The sequence below is a fragment of the Toxoplasma gondii genome, chromosome XI (assembly GCF_000006565.2).
Source record: "Toxoplasma gondii ME49 chromosome XI, whole genome shotgun sequence".
NCBI classification, from domain to species: Eukaryota; Apicomplexa; class Conoidasida; order Eucoccidiorida; family Sarcocystidae; genus Toxoplasma; species Toxoplasma gondii.
Genome location: NC_031479.1, coordinates 6,239,105 through 6,251,873, shown reverse-complemented (window position 1 = coordinate 6,251,873; position 12,769 = coordinate 6,239,105). Strand labels below are relative to the sequence as shown.

General features: G+C 52.5%; 1 protein-coding gene across 1 annotated transcript; it reads left to right on the top strand.

Annotated features, from left to right (window-relative positions):
• Window positions 1-476: 476 nt before the first annotated feature.
• Window positions 477-12,641, top strand: TGME49_216290 (hypothetical protein). The gene is made up of 5 exons (XM_018779726.1): window positions 477-3,497; window positions 3,937-4,173; window positions 4,902-6,553; window positions 7,530-9,122; window positions 9,690-12,641. The coding sequence occupies exons 1-5, from the start codon at window positions 3,297-3,299 to the stop codon at window positions 12,619-12,621; spliced, it is 6,615 nt and encodes a 2,204-aa protein (XP_018635240.1). The 5' UTR covers window positions 477-3,296; the 3' UTR covers window positions 12,622-12,641.
• The last annotated feature ends 128 nt before the right edge of the window (window positions 12,642-12,769 follow it).

The window sequence follows — 12,769 nt, the reverse complement described above, 5'->3', positions numbered from 1 at the left end:
TTGATACCCTCAGACAGCAAGGGGCCTTCCAAAGTGCCTCGGCTTTCAGCGGTGCCGGGACCAAGTCCTCTAAAGGACCCATTGGTTTGAGGACGACCAAGCGTTTCATAGGTGGGGACATTGTGGGCGCCAGCAGTGCGAAGCAACGGGAGTGTGGCGCCTGCTGACAGGACGGGGGCCTGTTGCTGTAGAGCCGCCATAAGACGAAAGATCAAAACAACACTTTTGAACTCGCTCCCCTTATAACTAGTATATCGTCACCCGGCTGCCACGTGCATGGTGGCTGCCGGCGCGTCGGCCATCGGCAGAAGAGTCGGTTGCACACAAGTGTTCACAGTCTTCGATTGCGACAGAGGCAGACGGGAAACCTTTGATACTTATCAGTGAGGCTAGGAGGCATTCGGTGTGCTTAGAACAATCGGATGTTTTTCCTCAAGTCAGATTCAATCATCTGGTGGGAGGCGTAAGCAGTGTTCCAGTGTGGAACCTTTTTGGAAGCAGGCATACATAAATGTGGCATACGACAAGCGGGAGCATCGAAAATCCTGACGACACTGTACCACATTGGATTTTTTCTCCAGCGTGTTGGAGTGGGTGGGGATGCAACTCGCAGCTGTAGAGGCAACTGCGTTATCCACGTTCTTCTTTCAAAGAAGTTCTACGACGGCTCGAAAAACGGGAGACCAGGAGTAGCGAAGCGGGACAAGAATTAAGGGGAAACCCGCTGGTTCCCGCCGCTTGAGAAGAGGAACAACACTGCTTTTGATGCCCCACAGGCATCTGCAGTTAGCGCGGGGCTGATTCTGTACCGTCCATCTCTACGTGACTATATAAGAGGTGAAGGTTTTGGGGTGAACGCCACAAGAATACAGTGTTCCTTAGATATATAATTCCTTTTCATATGAATCAGAGTGCCACGCTTGTGGAACGCATGGCGAGAAGATAAGTTCCAGCGGGTATTTTTCTTCCAGCGGCGAGCCCATGGTCTGACCACTAGCGCCTGTCATTTTGAGAGACAGGCGCGAATTCTGCATCTACCAAAAAACGATACAACTCACCGCGGCCTGCGGACGGGCTGTGACATCGAGGGACCAATCTGCGAGAAGTGCAGTTGTATGGAAAAAACTCAATGATCTACAACCCTGCAGATGCCTAACGCCTCCGGTATTTGCGTACTTCCCAGTTTTACATAACATGTGCAAGACAGACTGGAACATGTGTCAACGATCTCTCACGGATTTTGCACAAGTGGCCATTCCTCGACTGGTGTATTGCGAAATCGATCCCACAGGAAAGTGATGGCCGAAACTTATCTCCCAAGTGAGATCCAATAAGATCGCACGGCCACCCCAATCTCAGCTAGAACTCACAACATTATCTGCGGCAGTATCAGCACTAGAGCACGCCCAGCTTATTAGATGTTTTCTTCTTTGTGAATAGCGAAGCAATATAATTTACGAATCCTGAAAACTTTATGCGAGATGATGCACTGTCGACCTTAATGGGCAAAGTGCCTGTTTCATTCGGACACCTGTTTCATAATTCCGGTATTTTTTGAAGTACCGACACCCTGGTGTTATTAGTGTATTTATGTTTTATGCAAGAGTCACTGTGCAACTGTGCTATCTCTTACACTTCCTAGATAGTGAGTTCGGTGCCGTCGCCAACATTCTACCATTGACCCAGAAAGACTAAGAATGAGTCTACTACGGACGTCATTGGTGGAACGACGTCGCTGTTTTTTTTCCGGCTCGGTGAAAAAAGAACGTTGATCCGGATGCGAGACCGCGATAGGGATCTTTACTGTCGGGCCCCCAACCGCACACCATGTTTGTGGCTTACGCTAAATTGCATGTTTCGGCCACACAAAGCCTTCGGCGAAATCACTTGCTTCTTGGAGTGCACAGGCAGACATATTACAGAAGGCATTCGAAAAACGATAAAAAACGACCAAGGGAAAGCAAATCACGGTGCCTTGTACACAAAGCATGTATGCGCATTCTACGTCGTTTTGGCTGGAGTTGCTTCCAGGTGCATCATGACCGGTTGGGGTCAGCGGCCCGTCGAACTGCATGAACGGTATTTTTGCCACTTTAAATTTGTCTGCTGAATCGACACCTTTCCGAGGGCCTCGTCCTCAAAACTTCTTTTACCGATTTGGGGACGCTCCTGTGTTTGTTGCTGTCTGCGAGTGTTGAAGTGCACTGTTCGGTTTCCCACGCTGTTGCACTTGATGCCCCGGGAACAAACACACGCCCTCTTTGCTTGAGGAGAAGCTTGAAAATTGATTGCTCCCCTTTCTAAAGCCCTCTCAATTCCGACGGACGTATTGTATCAGACTATCACACAGCCATTTTGACTGTCCCTAGGCTGAGAATTCATCATGTTTGGTGCCTCCGTCGTCTCGCTAGCCGTGGGGACGTCTCTTAGAACATTTTGCGATAACTCATTATCTGGCTGGAAACTCCAGACATTCTAAGAAAACCACCGGAAGCAGTTTTGTACAAACGCTTTTGCCAAAGCAAGCCTTTTCAAAGGAAAATATCAATGTTAGACAGAAAAAGAACCGAACCAGAAGGCAGCGCGGCGCCCCCTTTTCCACACGTTGAGAGACACTGTTATCTCCTGTGCCGGTCGTCAGAAAGGGCCATGTCACAGTCAGGTGCGTTAGAGTTCGTTAGAGCCTTCTTTTCCTTGAATCGGAGGGTGACAACGGCGGAGGTAGTTCCTCTGCCGCCACAAGCAAAAAGACGAAATCACAGCAACACTTCTACATTCCATATGCCTACCGCAGCTACTGTTCAGCGGTTACTGCTGCAAAAGCTTTGATAGAAACTGAGCCTTTGATCCTTCAATGACTCATCCAACTGTTGCCTCATCAAGCTTGGGGAGACAAATAGCACCACACAACTTCTATATCGCAACGACCGAGAAAAGATGATGCAGACTGGTCGGCATCCCGTCCGCCAGTGTTGATGCATGCCTCCAGCCAAGGGCGGTTTCCGTTGGCACACATTCAACTTGTTCGAATCCCTTTCAAATCATTTTTCTCTAGTGACATCAGCCAGGAGGAAACCCAATGATGTCCGTCAGCGAATCTCTGGTAGAATGGTCTTACTGCCGTCTTGCGAATCGGTTTTTACTGTAGACATTTTGATGTGTACTGTAGTAAGTGAATCTTCCGCTTCTCAACACACTGCTCTACGGTTGCCTGATGGATCGATCAGGTGACGGCGGGAACCGTAGAGAGCACTACATTATCGACGCATAAGTTGGGTGTCCCCGAATGAGCCACCATGTTGTCGTCACTCCTCTTATCGCAACTGAACGCAGTGTTGTGTCAAGTTTTTGAGACAATTTCACGTCAGCAAGTTGAAGCATCTTTGCTTGGCGGCAAGCTGGTTCTGAAGAAACTCCGCCTTAAAGAAAGGATATTGGCTTCCTACTCTCTACCAATCTGCGTTACTTATGGCGTGCTCAAGGAGTTAAGAGTGCAGGTGAGGAAGACAACTGAGAAACACATACCGTCTCCAAAAAACCCCGACTGCGCTGAGAGGAGGTCAAGCGCCTTGTAGTGCCCTTCGAAGTTTCACTTGACTCCCCTCGTTCAGCAGAATCAGAGCAAGAAATTCAGCTGCTTTGGCAGTTCACAGAAACTCTGACGTGTAGCAATCCGCGGCACAGTGGACTTCGCCTTTACCGTGAAGGATTAAATATTATAATGAATGTGCGTGAGAGACTGAACAACAGAGCTGCCAACACTCCCGGAATTGGTGGTCAGTGATCTGTTCATATAGCGAAACAGACCTCAGCTGGCGAAGGCTCGCCCAACACAAAGGAACGCTGTGTGAAACAAACCTCTGCCCATAATCAGACGACCCTACTATGCTCGTGAAACTAGTGAGAAGTAACTCCTGACTGAAACGTTGTTTACAGGTGAACTGGTTTCGCCTGTTATCTCACCCTGTCGTCGTAGAGGCTGACGGCCTCCTAGTCGTCGCCACCACAATTCCGACAAACGAATGGGATGTGGCGGTTGAACGGGATAATTTGTCTGAGCAGAAGAAGCTTCGTCTGGCTACAGATGAAGTGCTCACGTACGCGAAGATCGACCGAAGCATCGCAACCAGATTTTTGTACAAGCTCGCGTACACTTTGATAGGCCGCGTTGAGGTGAGAGATAAATGTCTGTTACCACGGCAGACGTGTCTATATCCAAAAAAACAACTTGTGGTAAACGTGCCTCTGTCCTTCTACATAATACTGCTCCACAGTGACAGACATGCGGAATCGACCGTTCTGTGAGCCTTTGTCTTGCCACGATATTCCCGAGCCGCGGGGTCTTCAAGCTCTCTACCCGTACTCGTCCTTGTGGTACACACTCCCCACAGAACGCCCAGGATTCCTACGAATTCTCGCTCCGTACGCGTCTATTGAAGGGTGCGAAGCCTCCGTCCCCCTGGGCACAAAGCGCAGCCGCCGTTTTCTTTTTCCAACACACACTCGGGAACACTGTTATACAAGTCTACTGCGTAATCTGCTGGGGCGGTGATCTCTGTAGCGTTGGCGGCACTGAGCGAACCGCTTGTGTCGGTAGGATAAAAACTTACCTTTGAATGTTAGTTGTTGGGTCTGCAAGTGGGAAATCTACAACGCAGCCAACGTGTAATGTTCTTCTGAAGCAGAGCTGGTGGGCACTCAATCCTCATCTGACCGCTCACTTCTTGTCAAGCGAATTCGAAGCGCGCCTTGTCAAGTCGAGATCACCTCGGTAGCGTGTTGGTCTTGTGAACTGTCAGGTGAGAGTGAAACGATTGGAAATTCGGCTGGAAGAAGCGGAGATTAATCCAGGGCGCATGCGCGCCGTTGGGTGGCGTGCCCGTTATGTGCAAACCGTTCAGTGCAACGAGAACTGGGAGCCTTATAAGGGCGAGGGAGGCTTGGATTCTTCCCTTGCGCCTTTAAGGGGCGAACAGGGTCTTTACGACGAAACGAGTGCAGATGAGGAAACAGCCCCTCAAACGGATTACTGCTTCTTCCCGCCCGCTGCCAAGCCCGATCACCACCAGCACCGTTGCTGCTACGGGGACTCGTGCGATGTTCAGTCTCGCCGACGAGCAGGGAAGAGCTCGAGCTTCAGGCCGTCCTTCGCTCCCGGATTTCCTAACTCGTCTCTCTGGACCTGGACAAAGAGGCTTATTACCGCATCAATTTCGTCCCTGTCAGGAGGATCAGACTGGCCAGAAGAGAGCAGTTCTTGGGCCGGATTTGCGACACTCTCTCAAACGGACGAAATCCTGTTCAGGAAAATTGTTGTTGCTGGCTCGGCAATTTACATAGACTCCTTGACACCAGCAGGCCCTTGTTCACCATGGCTTCCTCAGCCGGCCTCGGCTCGAAAGGCTCTGCTGTTGCGCCTAACGAAGATGCGGGCCCAGGCCCAAAGCAGTCAGAGATGGTCGTCGGACTTGTCTGACCCCCACCGGTCATCTCAGCATGCAGTCAGACCCACTGGGCCAACAAACAAAAATCATGAAAAACCAGATATCCTCCATGATGGAGCAGAGCAGCTTTCTCCAGACTCAAACTACTTACACAATGACGACCTTCGAGGCCTGAGCAACACTCCGCCCTCTGTCTCCAGCTGTGGGACAGACTGCACCGACTCAGTGGAACAGGGAAATCCTGGAAGTTCACTTCTTCCTCCTAAGTCCCGCAAACATTACCAACCGCACCAAGAAGACTGCCGAGTCTCCTCACCTAGAGAGGACCCGCCACGTCGGCGCGAGGATTCGTCGAACAAAGGGGAGCAGAGGGCCGAAAAAGGTTCGAGTGCTTCCCAGCGGCGGCCGTTCGAGTCTCGACAGTACCGACGGAGGGGTGAGACACGCGATGGACAGAGGAAAGCGGGAGAACACCCTGTCGCTGATACTGAGGTACTCACCGGTTCGCGAACAGATGAATGGATCGACAGGTCGCGCCACCGAGTGGCAAGGCGAAGGGGAAAGCTGACCGGCTTTGAAAGTGCAGATTTTGCCTCGAAGGGCGACGCACCCGAGAGGATTCTAGCAAGGCGTGTAGTTGACAATCACGCCGGAGCGCTTCGATTAGATGGCGGATGCGACGCGAATGGGGTAGTTGACTCAGTTCGGGACCCACAAGATAGGAGCCCAGTCTCCGTTTGTAATGGTGATCCGCAGGGGACAACGCCCCTTTTAGGTTCGAAGGCTACACAGGATGGGACAGGCAGGCGACGTTGCGAAGACGACACAGACATGGACAACCCAGATAAAAGGCCACTGCTGACCGTGTACGATCTGTACACCCACGAAGAAATGACTCTAAGAGCAGAAGCAAGCGCTCCGCAGCACCAGTACCTCTACCGCCCAGGAAGGCTCGAGCTGAGAGTCCGCATGCTAAGTCGCCCCGCGCAGGCTGTACCAGGAAGTTTTGCGTTCTCCGATAGAATCTTTTATCGGCCGCTTCGAGCCATCGCAGACCTCGGCTGTTTCTCGAAAGTCTTCAGAGGGTCTCGCGGGGACGTGTCTGCCCGGTCAGTGTCGTCAAACATCCCAGGACAATCTCAGCCGTATTCGACAGGCACAGGGGGGACTCAAAAAGCACACGGGGACCGAGGGAGTCCGACGGTTAGAAACGCACTCCACGCCGCCGGGCGGCCGAATTCGACCTCAGAGCACACACAGAGTGAGGCGTTCATAACAAAAGGCGACGAGAGGCAAGCAGAGAATGCAGGCGACAAACAGACTGCAGGAGCCCGGACGAGAGAAGAGAAGCCGACGTGGAAGCCTGATGCGGAAGATACCTCTCTGCCCGCGTTCACGCTATACTTTGTTTTCTCCCATGCATGCATCGAGACCACCATGGACCAGCTGGCCACTGTTCTGCAGTGGATCGATTACAACATCTTCCTCTACGGAGATCTCATCTCCGGCACTGCGTTGGAACTGATGTCAGTCTGACTCAATAAAGAGCATGTACCACTTCCTTCTGAGGGATACAAAGGATTCTCATTTTTGTGAATACCAGTCCTCTTCAAAACACCACAACGCATCTTGGCAAGCTGGCGAAACGAGACATGCACAGAAGACGTGTATCAGAAATGCCTCTTTGCTCACACTATACCACGTTGCGCCAAGCAGTTTATCTGTATACATCACTACGTCGGTATGCCCTCCCTCGTTTCTCTCTACATCTGTCTCTTTGGGTGTAAATAAATAATCATGTATGTGTATATGTGTGCGAAGAAATTTACATCCACGTGTGTGAACCGACGCATTTATGCTAGGCGGCCAATACGCATCTAAACAACTGTTGATATCCTTTCATTCGCATTCGGTTTCACACTTGCATGCACATGGATTCTACCTGAAAAGGACTCTGTACATTCGTTCAAACGTGGATACCTAAGTCTAGGACACACACACTCTCTCTCTATCTCTCAGCAACGCAATCTCTCAGTTCACCTTTTTCGTTCCCCCCTATCGTGTGTTTCTGTGTTCCTTTTCTAGGAGGAAGCAACCTCCGGCAGAAGAGCAGAGGAATTACTTTCTAGCTTGGAGGAGGCGACTGCTGGCAAAGACATCAACGTATCTCGGAACGCACGGGAGGTATTCTCAGCTCAAATCTTTTCTTCAGGACACGCTAGGAGGCACACAGGCTGCGACGCCTGACGCCGGAATTCTGTCTTCTCTACTCGACGAAACGGATGAGGTGACGACAGAACCTCTCTCTTTTCCCCTTAATGCTTTGGCGCCTCGCCGCTCTGTTCCTGGAGTCAACGCTCTCGGCCACCACCCTTCCCCTTGTCTCCAAAGTCCCTCTGAAGCCGACGAGAGACAGAACGAGAACGGAAAGGCCAGAGGCACTGCAGAAGCCGAAGGGCGTGTGGCGACTCACGTGCATGTGCCTATCCTTGCCGAACGGATGCCTCCAGAGAGACAGGCAGAACTGCGGGGGGGCGCTGGTGTGCCAGAGGCCATGACAGAGGCTCCCGAAGAGTTGTCTGGCCTCCTGCCTCCCTTCATGGAAAGTAACGCAGAAACAAATCAGGGACATAACGACACGGAGCCAAGAGGTGGCGACGTCGAGCGTGGATATCGAAGAAAAACAAGACACGATCGAGACGACCAGTGCATCGCAACCTTCGAAGAAACGTACTGGGTAGACGATATCTTGCGAATACGGACAGAAGCGCTCGAAAGCTTGAAAGGTCTGATGCAGGAGGGAGAAGAAAGTCAGGACCAAGTGAGACAGCCAGAGAACGGGGCTCCGACAGGAAGAACCAAGAAGAAGAAAAAGCGGGGAGACCATTCACGACTGCGGGGAGCGGGGCTATCCTTCTGGGACCAGGATCGAAACAAACGAGGAAAGCAAAACAAAAGTCTCTCTCTCGAAAAAACTGGGCAGATGCCGATTCGAACCGTCGGTTCCAACGTGGGGGAAACGCCTTTCAGAAGGGAAGAAGATGGACACGAAACACCTAGCGACCTCTTCTTCTACCCTGCCCAAGAGTCGCCGTCACTCTGTGAAAACTCTGGAAATCCGACAACGTTCGCGACACTGGATAGTCCTGCGGAGAGCTGGACAATATGGGGCACCGAGGAAAAGAATTCGTCTCTTGAGAAAAGAAGGGAAACCGTTCCTGGGACTGGCCCTGTTTGTGAAGACGACTCAGCTCCTGTTCGATTTACTTCCTCACCGTACTCCGACAAGATCTGCAGAGGCGCTGAAGCTTCGCCCCCTCAAAGGACTGCCGCGGACGATACTGACGAAGTCAACCAGAAAACAGGAAACAGTCAGGACAACATCGGAGGTCGTCCGTCTGGAGATCGGCCTCCCTCTTGTGTCTTCTCCATTTTTAGAGATCGCCTCAAGGAGGCTTCGATCTCGTCGCCCCTGGATGCCCCCTTGTCCTGGCAGATGGGATCCCGTGAAAGTGCTGCGACAGTTAATGGACATGACGAAGAGGAAACAGGTGACTTCTGGACAGGAGACGAATACTCTGGACAGGAAGAACAAGACACAGAAGAAGACGAAGCCGCAGGTCGACTGCGGCCTCCCCCGTCTTGTTCGCGAGCGCATCTACGAAAGAACGGCAGGAGGTGCGAGCGCCGGAAGGGGGAAGAGGGAGGACGTAGCGAGAGCGACAACATGATGCGTGTAGTGCATAATTTGTCAGAAGAAAGACTGACCAAAACAGTCATGACAATTGTCGTTTTCGACTGCATGGAAATCACACTTCGACCTTCAGAAGCGGAAGACGAGCATCTCTCTCTCAAGTGCCGAAAAGGCTACTTCCACAGCGTGTAAGCGAGGTGCCGAGGTGCAGTAAGGGAGGAAGTATCACGCTTATGTTTCACGGATTTCAAGGGAAGCTGAACACAGCTTGGATCTACATCTGTATGCCGAGGATATTGCCGACTAGTATTCCCAGCTATCTACAGACTTTCGCGTTCATATTGATGTGAAGACAGCGAACGCAACGCGTGTCTATGTATATAACTATCGATCTACTTATGGTTCACTTTCATCTCTGTTTCTCCTTTCCAATGTGTAATATATATATATATATATATGCATATATTACGCACACCACAATAGATCTGGTGACGCGCATAAGTCTCCGCGGTTTGTGCGTTCGCATATTCCCCTTTTCTGTGTGTTCTCAGCCTTTTTGATGAAGGGAGATCATCGACTTGTGTCGCATTTCAAGACGTGAGTATAGAAGATTTTCTGTCCCCAGATTTGGCGCATCGTACGGTGCTTCGCACGCTTGCGCCACCTGAAGCTGGGTGCCCGTTCCTGGCCGGTCCGTCCTCTCTCGGCTCCGCGTCGCTGTCGTCTCCCCTCGCCTCTCTGCCTTCGCCGTGTTACGCTTCGTCAGCGCTTCCGTGCACCGGACCCCTGCCTGGGGGTTCTGGACAACGATCCGTCTGTTCGCATGGCGGTTCGTCTTCGTTCTCTGCCCATTTCCAGTCTACGCTCGTCGCCGGCGCGACAGACGCGGAGCAAGCAGCCGAGAGAGACTCTTCGTCCTGTGACCCGCGTGTGCCCAGTTCCACCTACTCGCGCTGGTCCACAGGTTGCCAACATAAAGCGACCTCTTACGTTTCTTCAGGCCTCACGCGTCCCGATCCTACCTCGCCCTCACTCTCTGCTCAATGTGTCAGCAGAGGCGCGGAGAGAGACAGAGGAAACTCGAGTGGAGAAGAGCCGCTGCCTTCCTTCTCTGCTGTCGCCGCGTGGACGCCACACCCGTATTCTGGAGATTCGCTTTGCTCGGGTGCTGCTGCGTCCCGCCGTCTCTCCTCATCAGCTTCACCGCCCTCGTCTTCGCTTGGTTCTTCCTTGCCGTCTCCACCATTCCGACCTTCCCGACTGGAAGCACGGTCCGCCGCTTCTGGACTGTTCTCTTCTTTCTTCGGATCGGCGGCTGCTGATCCCGGCCCTGCGATGTTTCCGCCGTCCCAGGGAGACACACAGGGCGGGTGGCTCCGCTGGGATATGTGGGCGAAGCGACAAAAGTCGACTCCGGACTCGCTACTGTACGTACACCTCAAGGACTCTATCCTCGTCACGCTGAGCCCCGCGGCGGCGCTGCGGATGGTGCAAGTTCTTCTGAAAGCTCTGGAGCCGATGGAACGACGCTATTTGCTGGCGAGGATGGAGGGAACTGCGCGAGAGGCTGTGACAAGGCAGGAGACGTACTTGGCCGAGATGGCCCTTGGAAATTCGTCGCATTCTTGTTCCGATCTCTGCGTGGTTCTTGAGGCGCCGTGTCGTCTCCTCCTTCCATTTCATGAGTCCATCGAAGCGTCTGAAGGACTGCTCTTCTCGTGTGGGGCCGTCTGCGTCGACTCGCACCTACAGCTTCCCCGAGTCGACGCCACTGAGTTGTCCGCTTCTTCGTTTTCTCCCTTGCATTCTTCGTCGGAATCTTCCTCGCGGCTCGGTGCTCCGTTATCGATGAGAGCGACGAGTGTCCAGGGAAACACCAGAGGGTGGGCCAGCGCGCATGCGAACAGCACAACCACTCGAGAAATTGCAAGCCTCCCAGGACCTTCAGGAGACGAAAGGAGAGAGGAACACGAACGTCTACGAATCGGTGAGAACCCTGACGAATGGAATATGTCAGGCGCCAAGCAACAAGGCAAAAACATGCAATCCGTCCCTGCAGTTTCTCCCTTTCCCTCGCTTCTCCTCTGTTCAGAGCGCCTGTTTGACAGATATGCCTTCGGCTGCGGGGATTGTACGGTTCTTCGCGTCGGAAACGCCTCTGCCTTCGATTATTTTCTTTCCTTTGCATGCACCTGTAGCTCCTGCGGTGAGCTTCTCGCAGCACTATCTGCCTCTGATCCAGCGACGAAGGAGACATGTTCTCGCCTCTCTGAGACCGGACTAGCTGTGCCCGCCTCCTGTCGTCCCCTGTCTCCTTCCAAGCCACGAGTGGGCCCAGAAGGAGAGACAGACGAGAGGAACAGGAGAGGGCGGAACGACGGACGTGAGCTCTGGGGAAGAGACGAGGAAAGCGAGCAAGTCGTGAGTGGATCATCTTTGAGAGACAGCAAAAATGAGCAGAGAGACGAAGCCTCGACCGCCGACAGGAAGCGAGGCCAAGGAAGATCATTCACATTTTCCAGAGGGGAGAGAGGCAGTCGTCGCCTATCAGACAGCAGCCGCCTGCTTGTCAAATCTCCTTCCGCAGCTTCACCGTCGGAGCGCGTTTACCGAGGAAATGAAGGAATCCAAAGAGAGGAGAACAAGATGACAGCTTCAAAGGACAGGCGACGACACAGTGGAGAGAGAAGAAGTCGTGGCAGCAGAGTCTCTCCCTTGACTTCTGTGCATGCAGAAAGTTTTCCTACGCATGGGAGACACACTTTGACAGATTCCTATTCTTCGTCCGAGCAGGTGCTTGGCTCGTCAACTTCCTCACTTCGTACTCGCAAAGGCGAAAGAGATACGCTTTCTGCTCTCGTTTCGTCTCCTGCTTTGGGCTTCGAATATACCGAGGCCGGGACCGCAGAGAAAAAACAAAATGTCGACTGTCCCTCGCCTTCCTCGCTTCATGGATCATCGCTGCCCCACCATGAGGACTCGTCCCCACAAGGATTGCGCGCCCTTCTCCCCTCTGATACTGTGAACGTCCTGGATGAAGTTCCGGGACATGAAATAAGTCTCAATTGCATGCGTCTCAGGAAGAGAAGCGCCAACACTCCAGGATGTCGCAGTGGGCATGAAGCAAGCGACATGCGGAAGAGAAGAAGGGCAGAGGGGGCTGAAGAAGGGGAGGGAGTAAGTGATGAAGAAAAACCATCAGAGGAAAGAAAGGGAAAGAGAGGAAGAGGTAACGCTGAGAATACCGGAGACAAAGGTAGAGAGGCCAGCACCGAATCGCCTCCCCGCCGCCGAAGAGTCTCCGCTTCTGCGGACAAACGCTCTTCTCAAAGAGGTGACCATTCACCCCTCTACCTCCTTTATCCTACATCCTTTCGCCTCTTCGTGGATGTATGCCATTTGACTCGAGCTCAGGGCCTTCCAGCCTTTCGGCTTATGCTCAGGGATGACAACCTAATCGGGTATGACCTCGGCGTCGCGTAGGCATTTGGAAGTGGGGATCCGTTTCGCTTCTGAAGGGATATCGGTGATATGAGATTGTGCAGACTGTCGAGTTGAGCCTGAAATATTTTTAGCCTTCTGCCGCTTCTGCCATTCTGCGCTACAGAGGAGCTTCTATACCTTTCCCCTT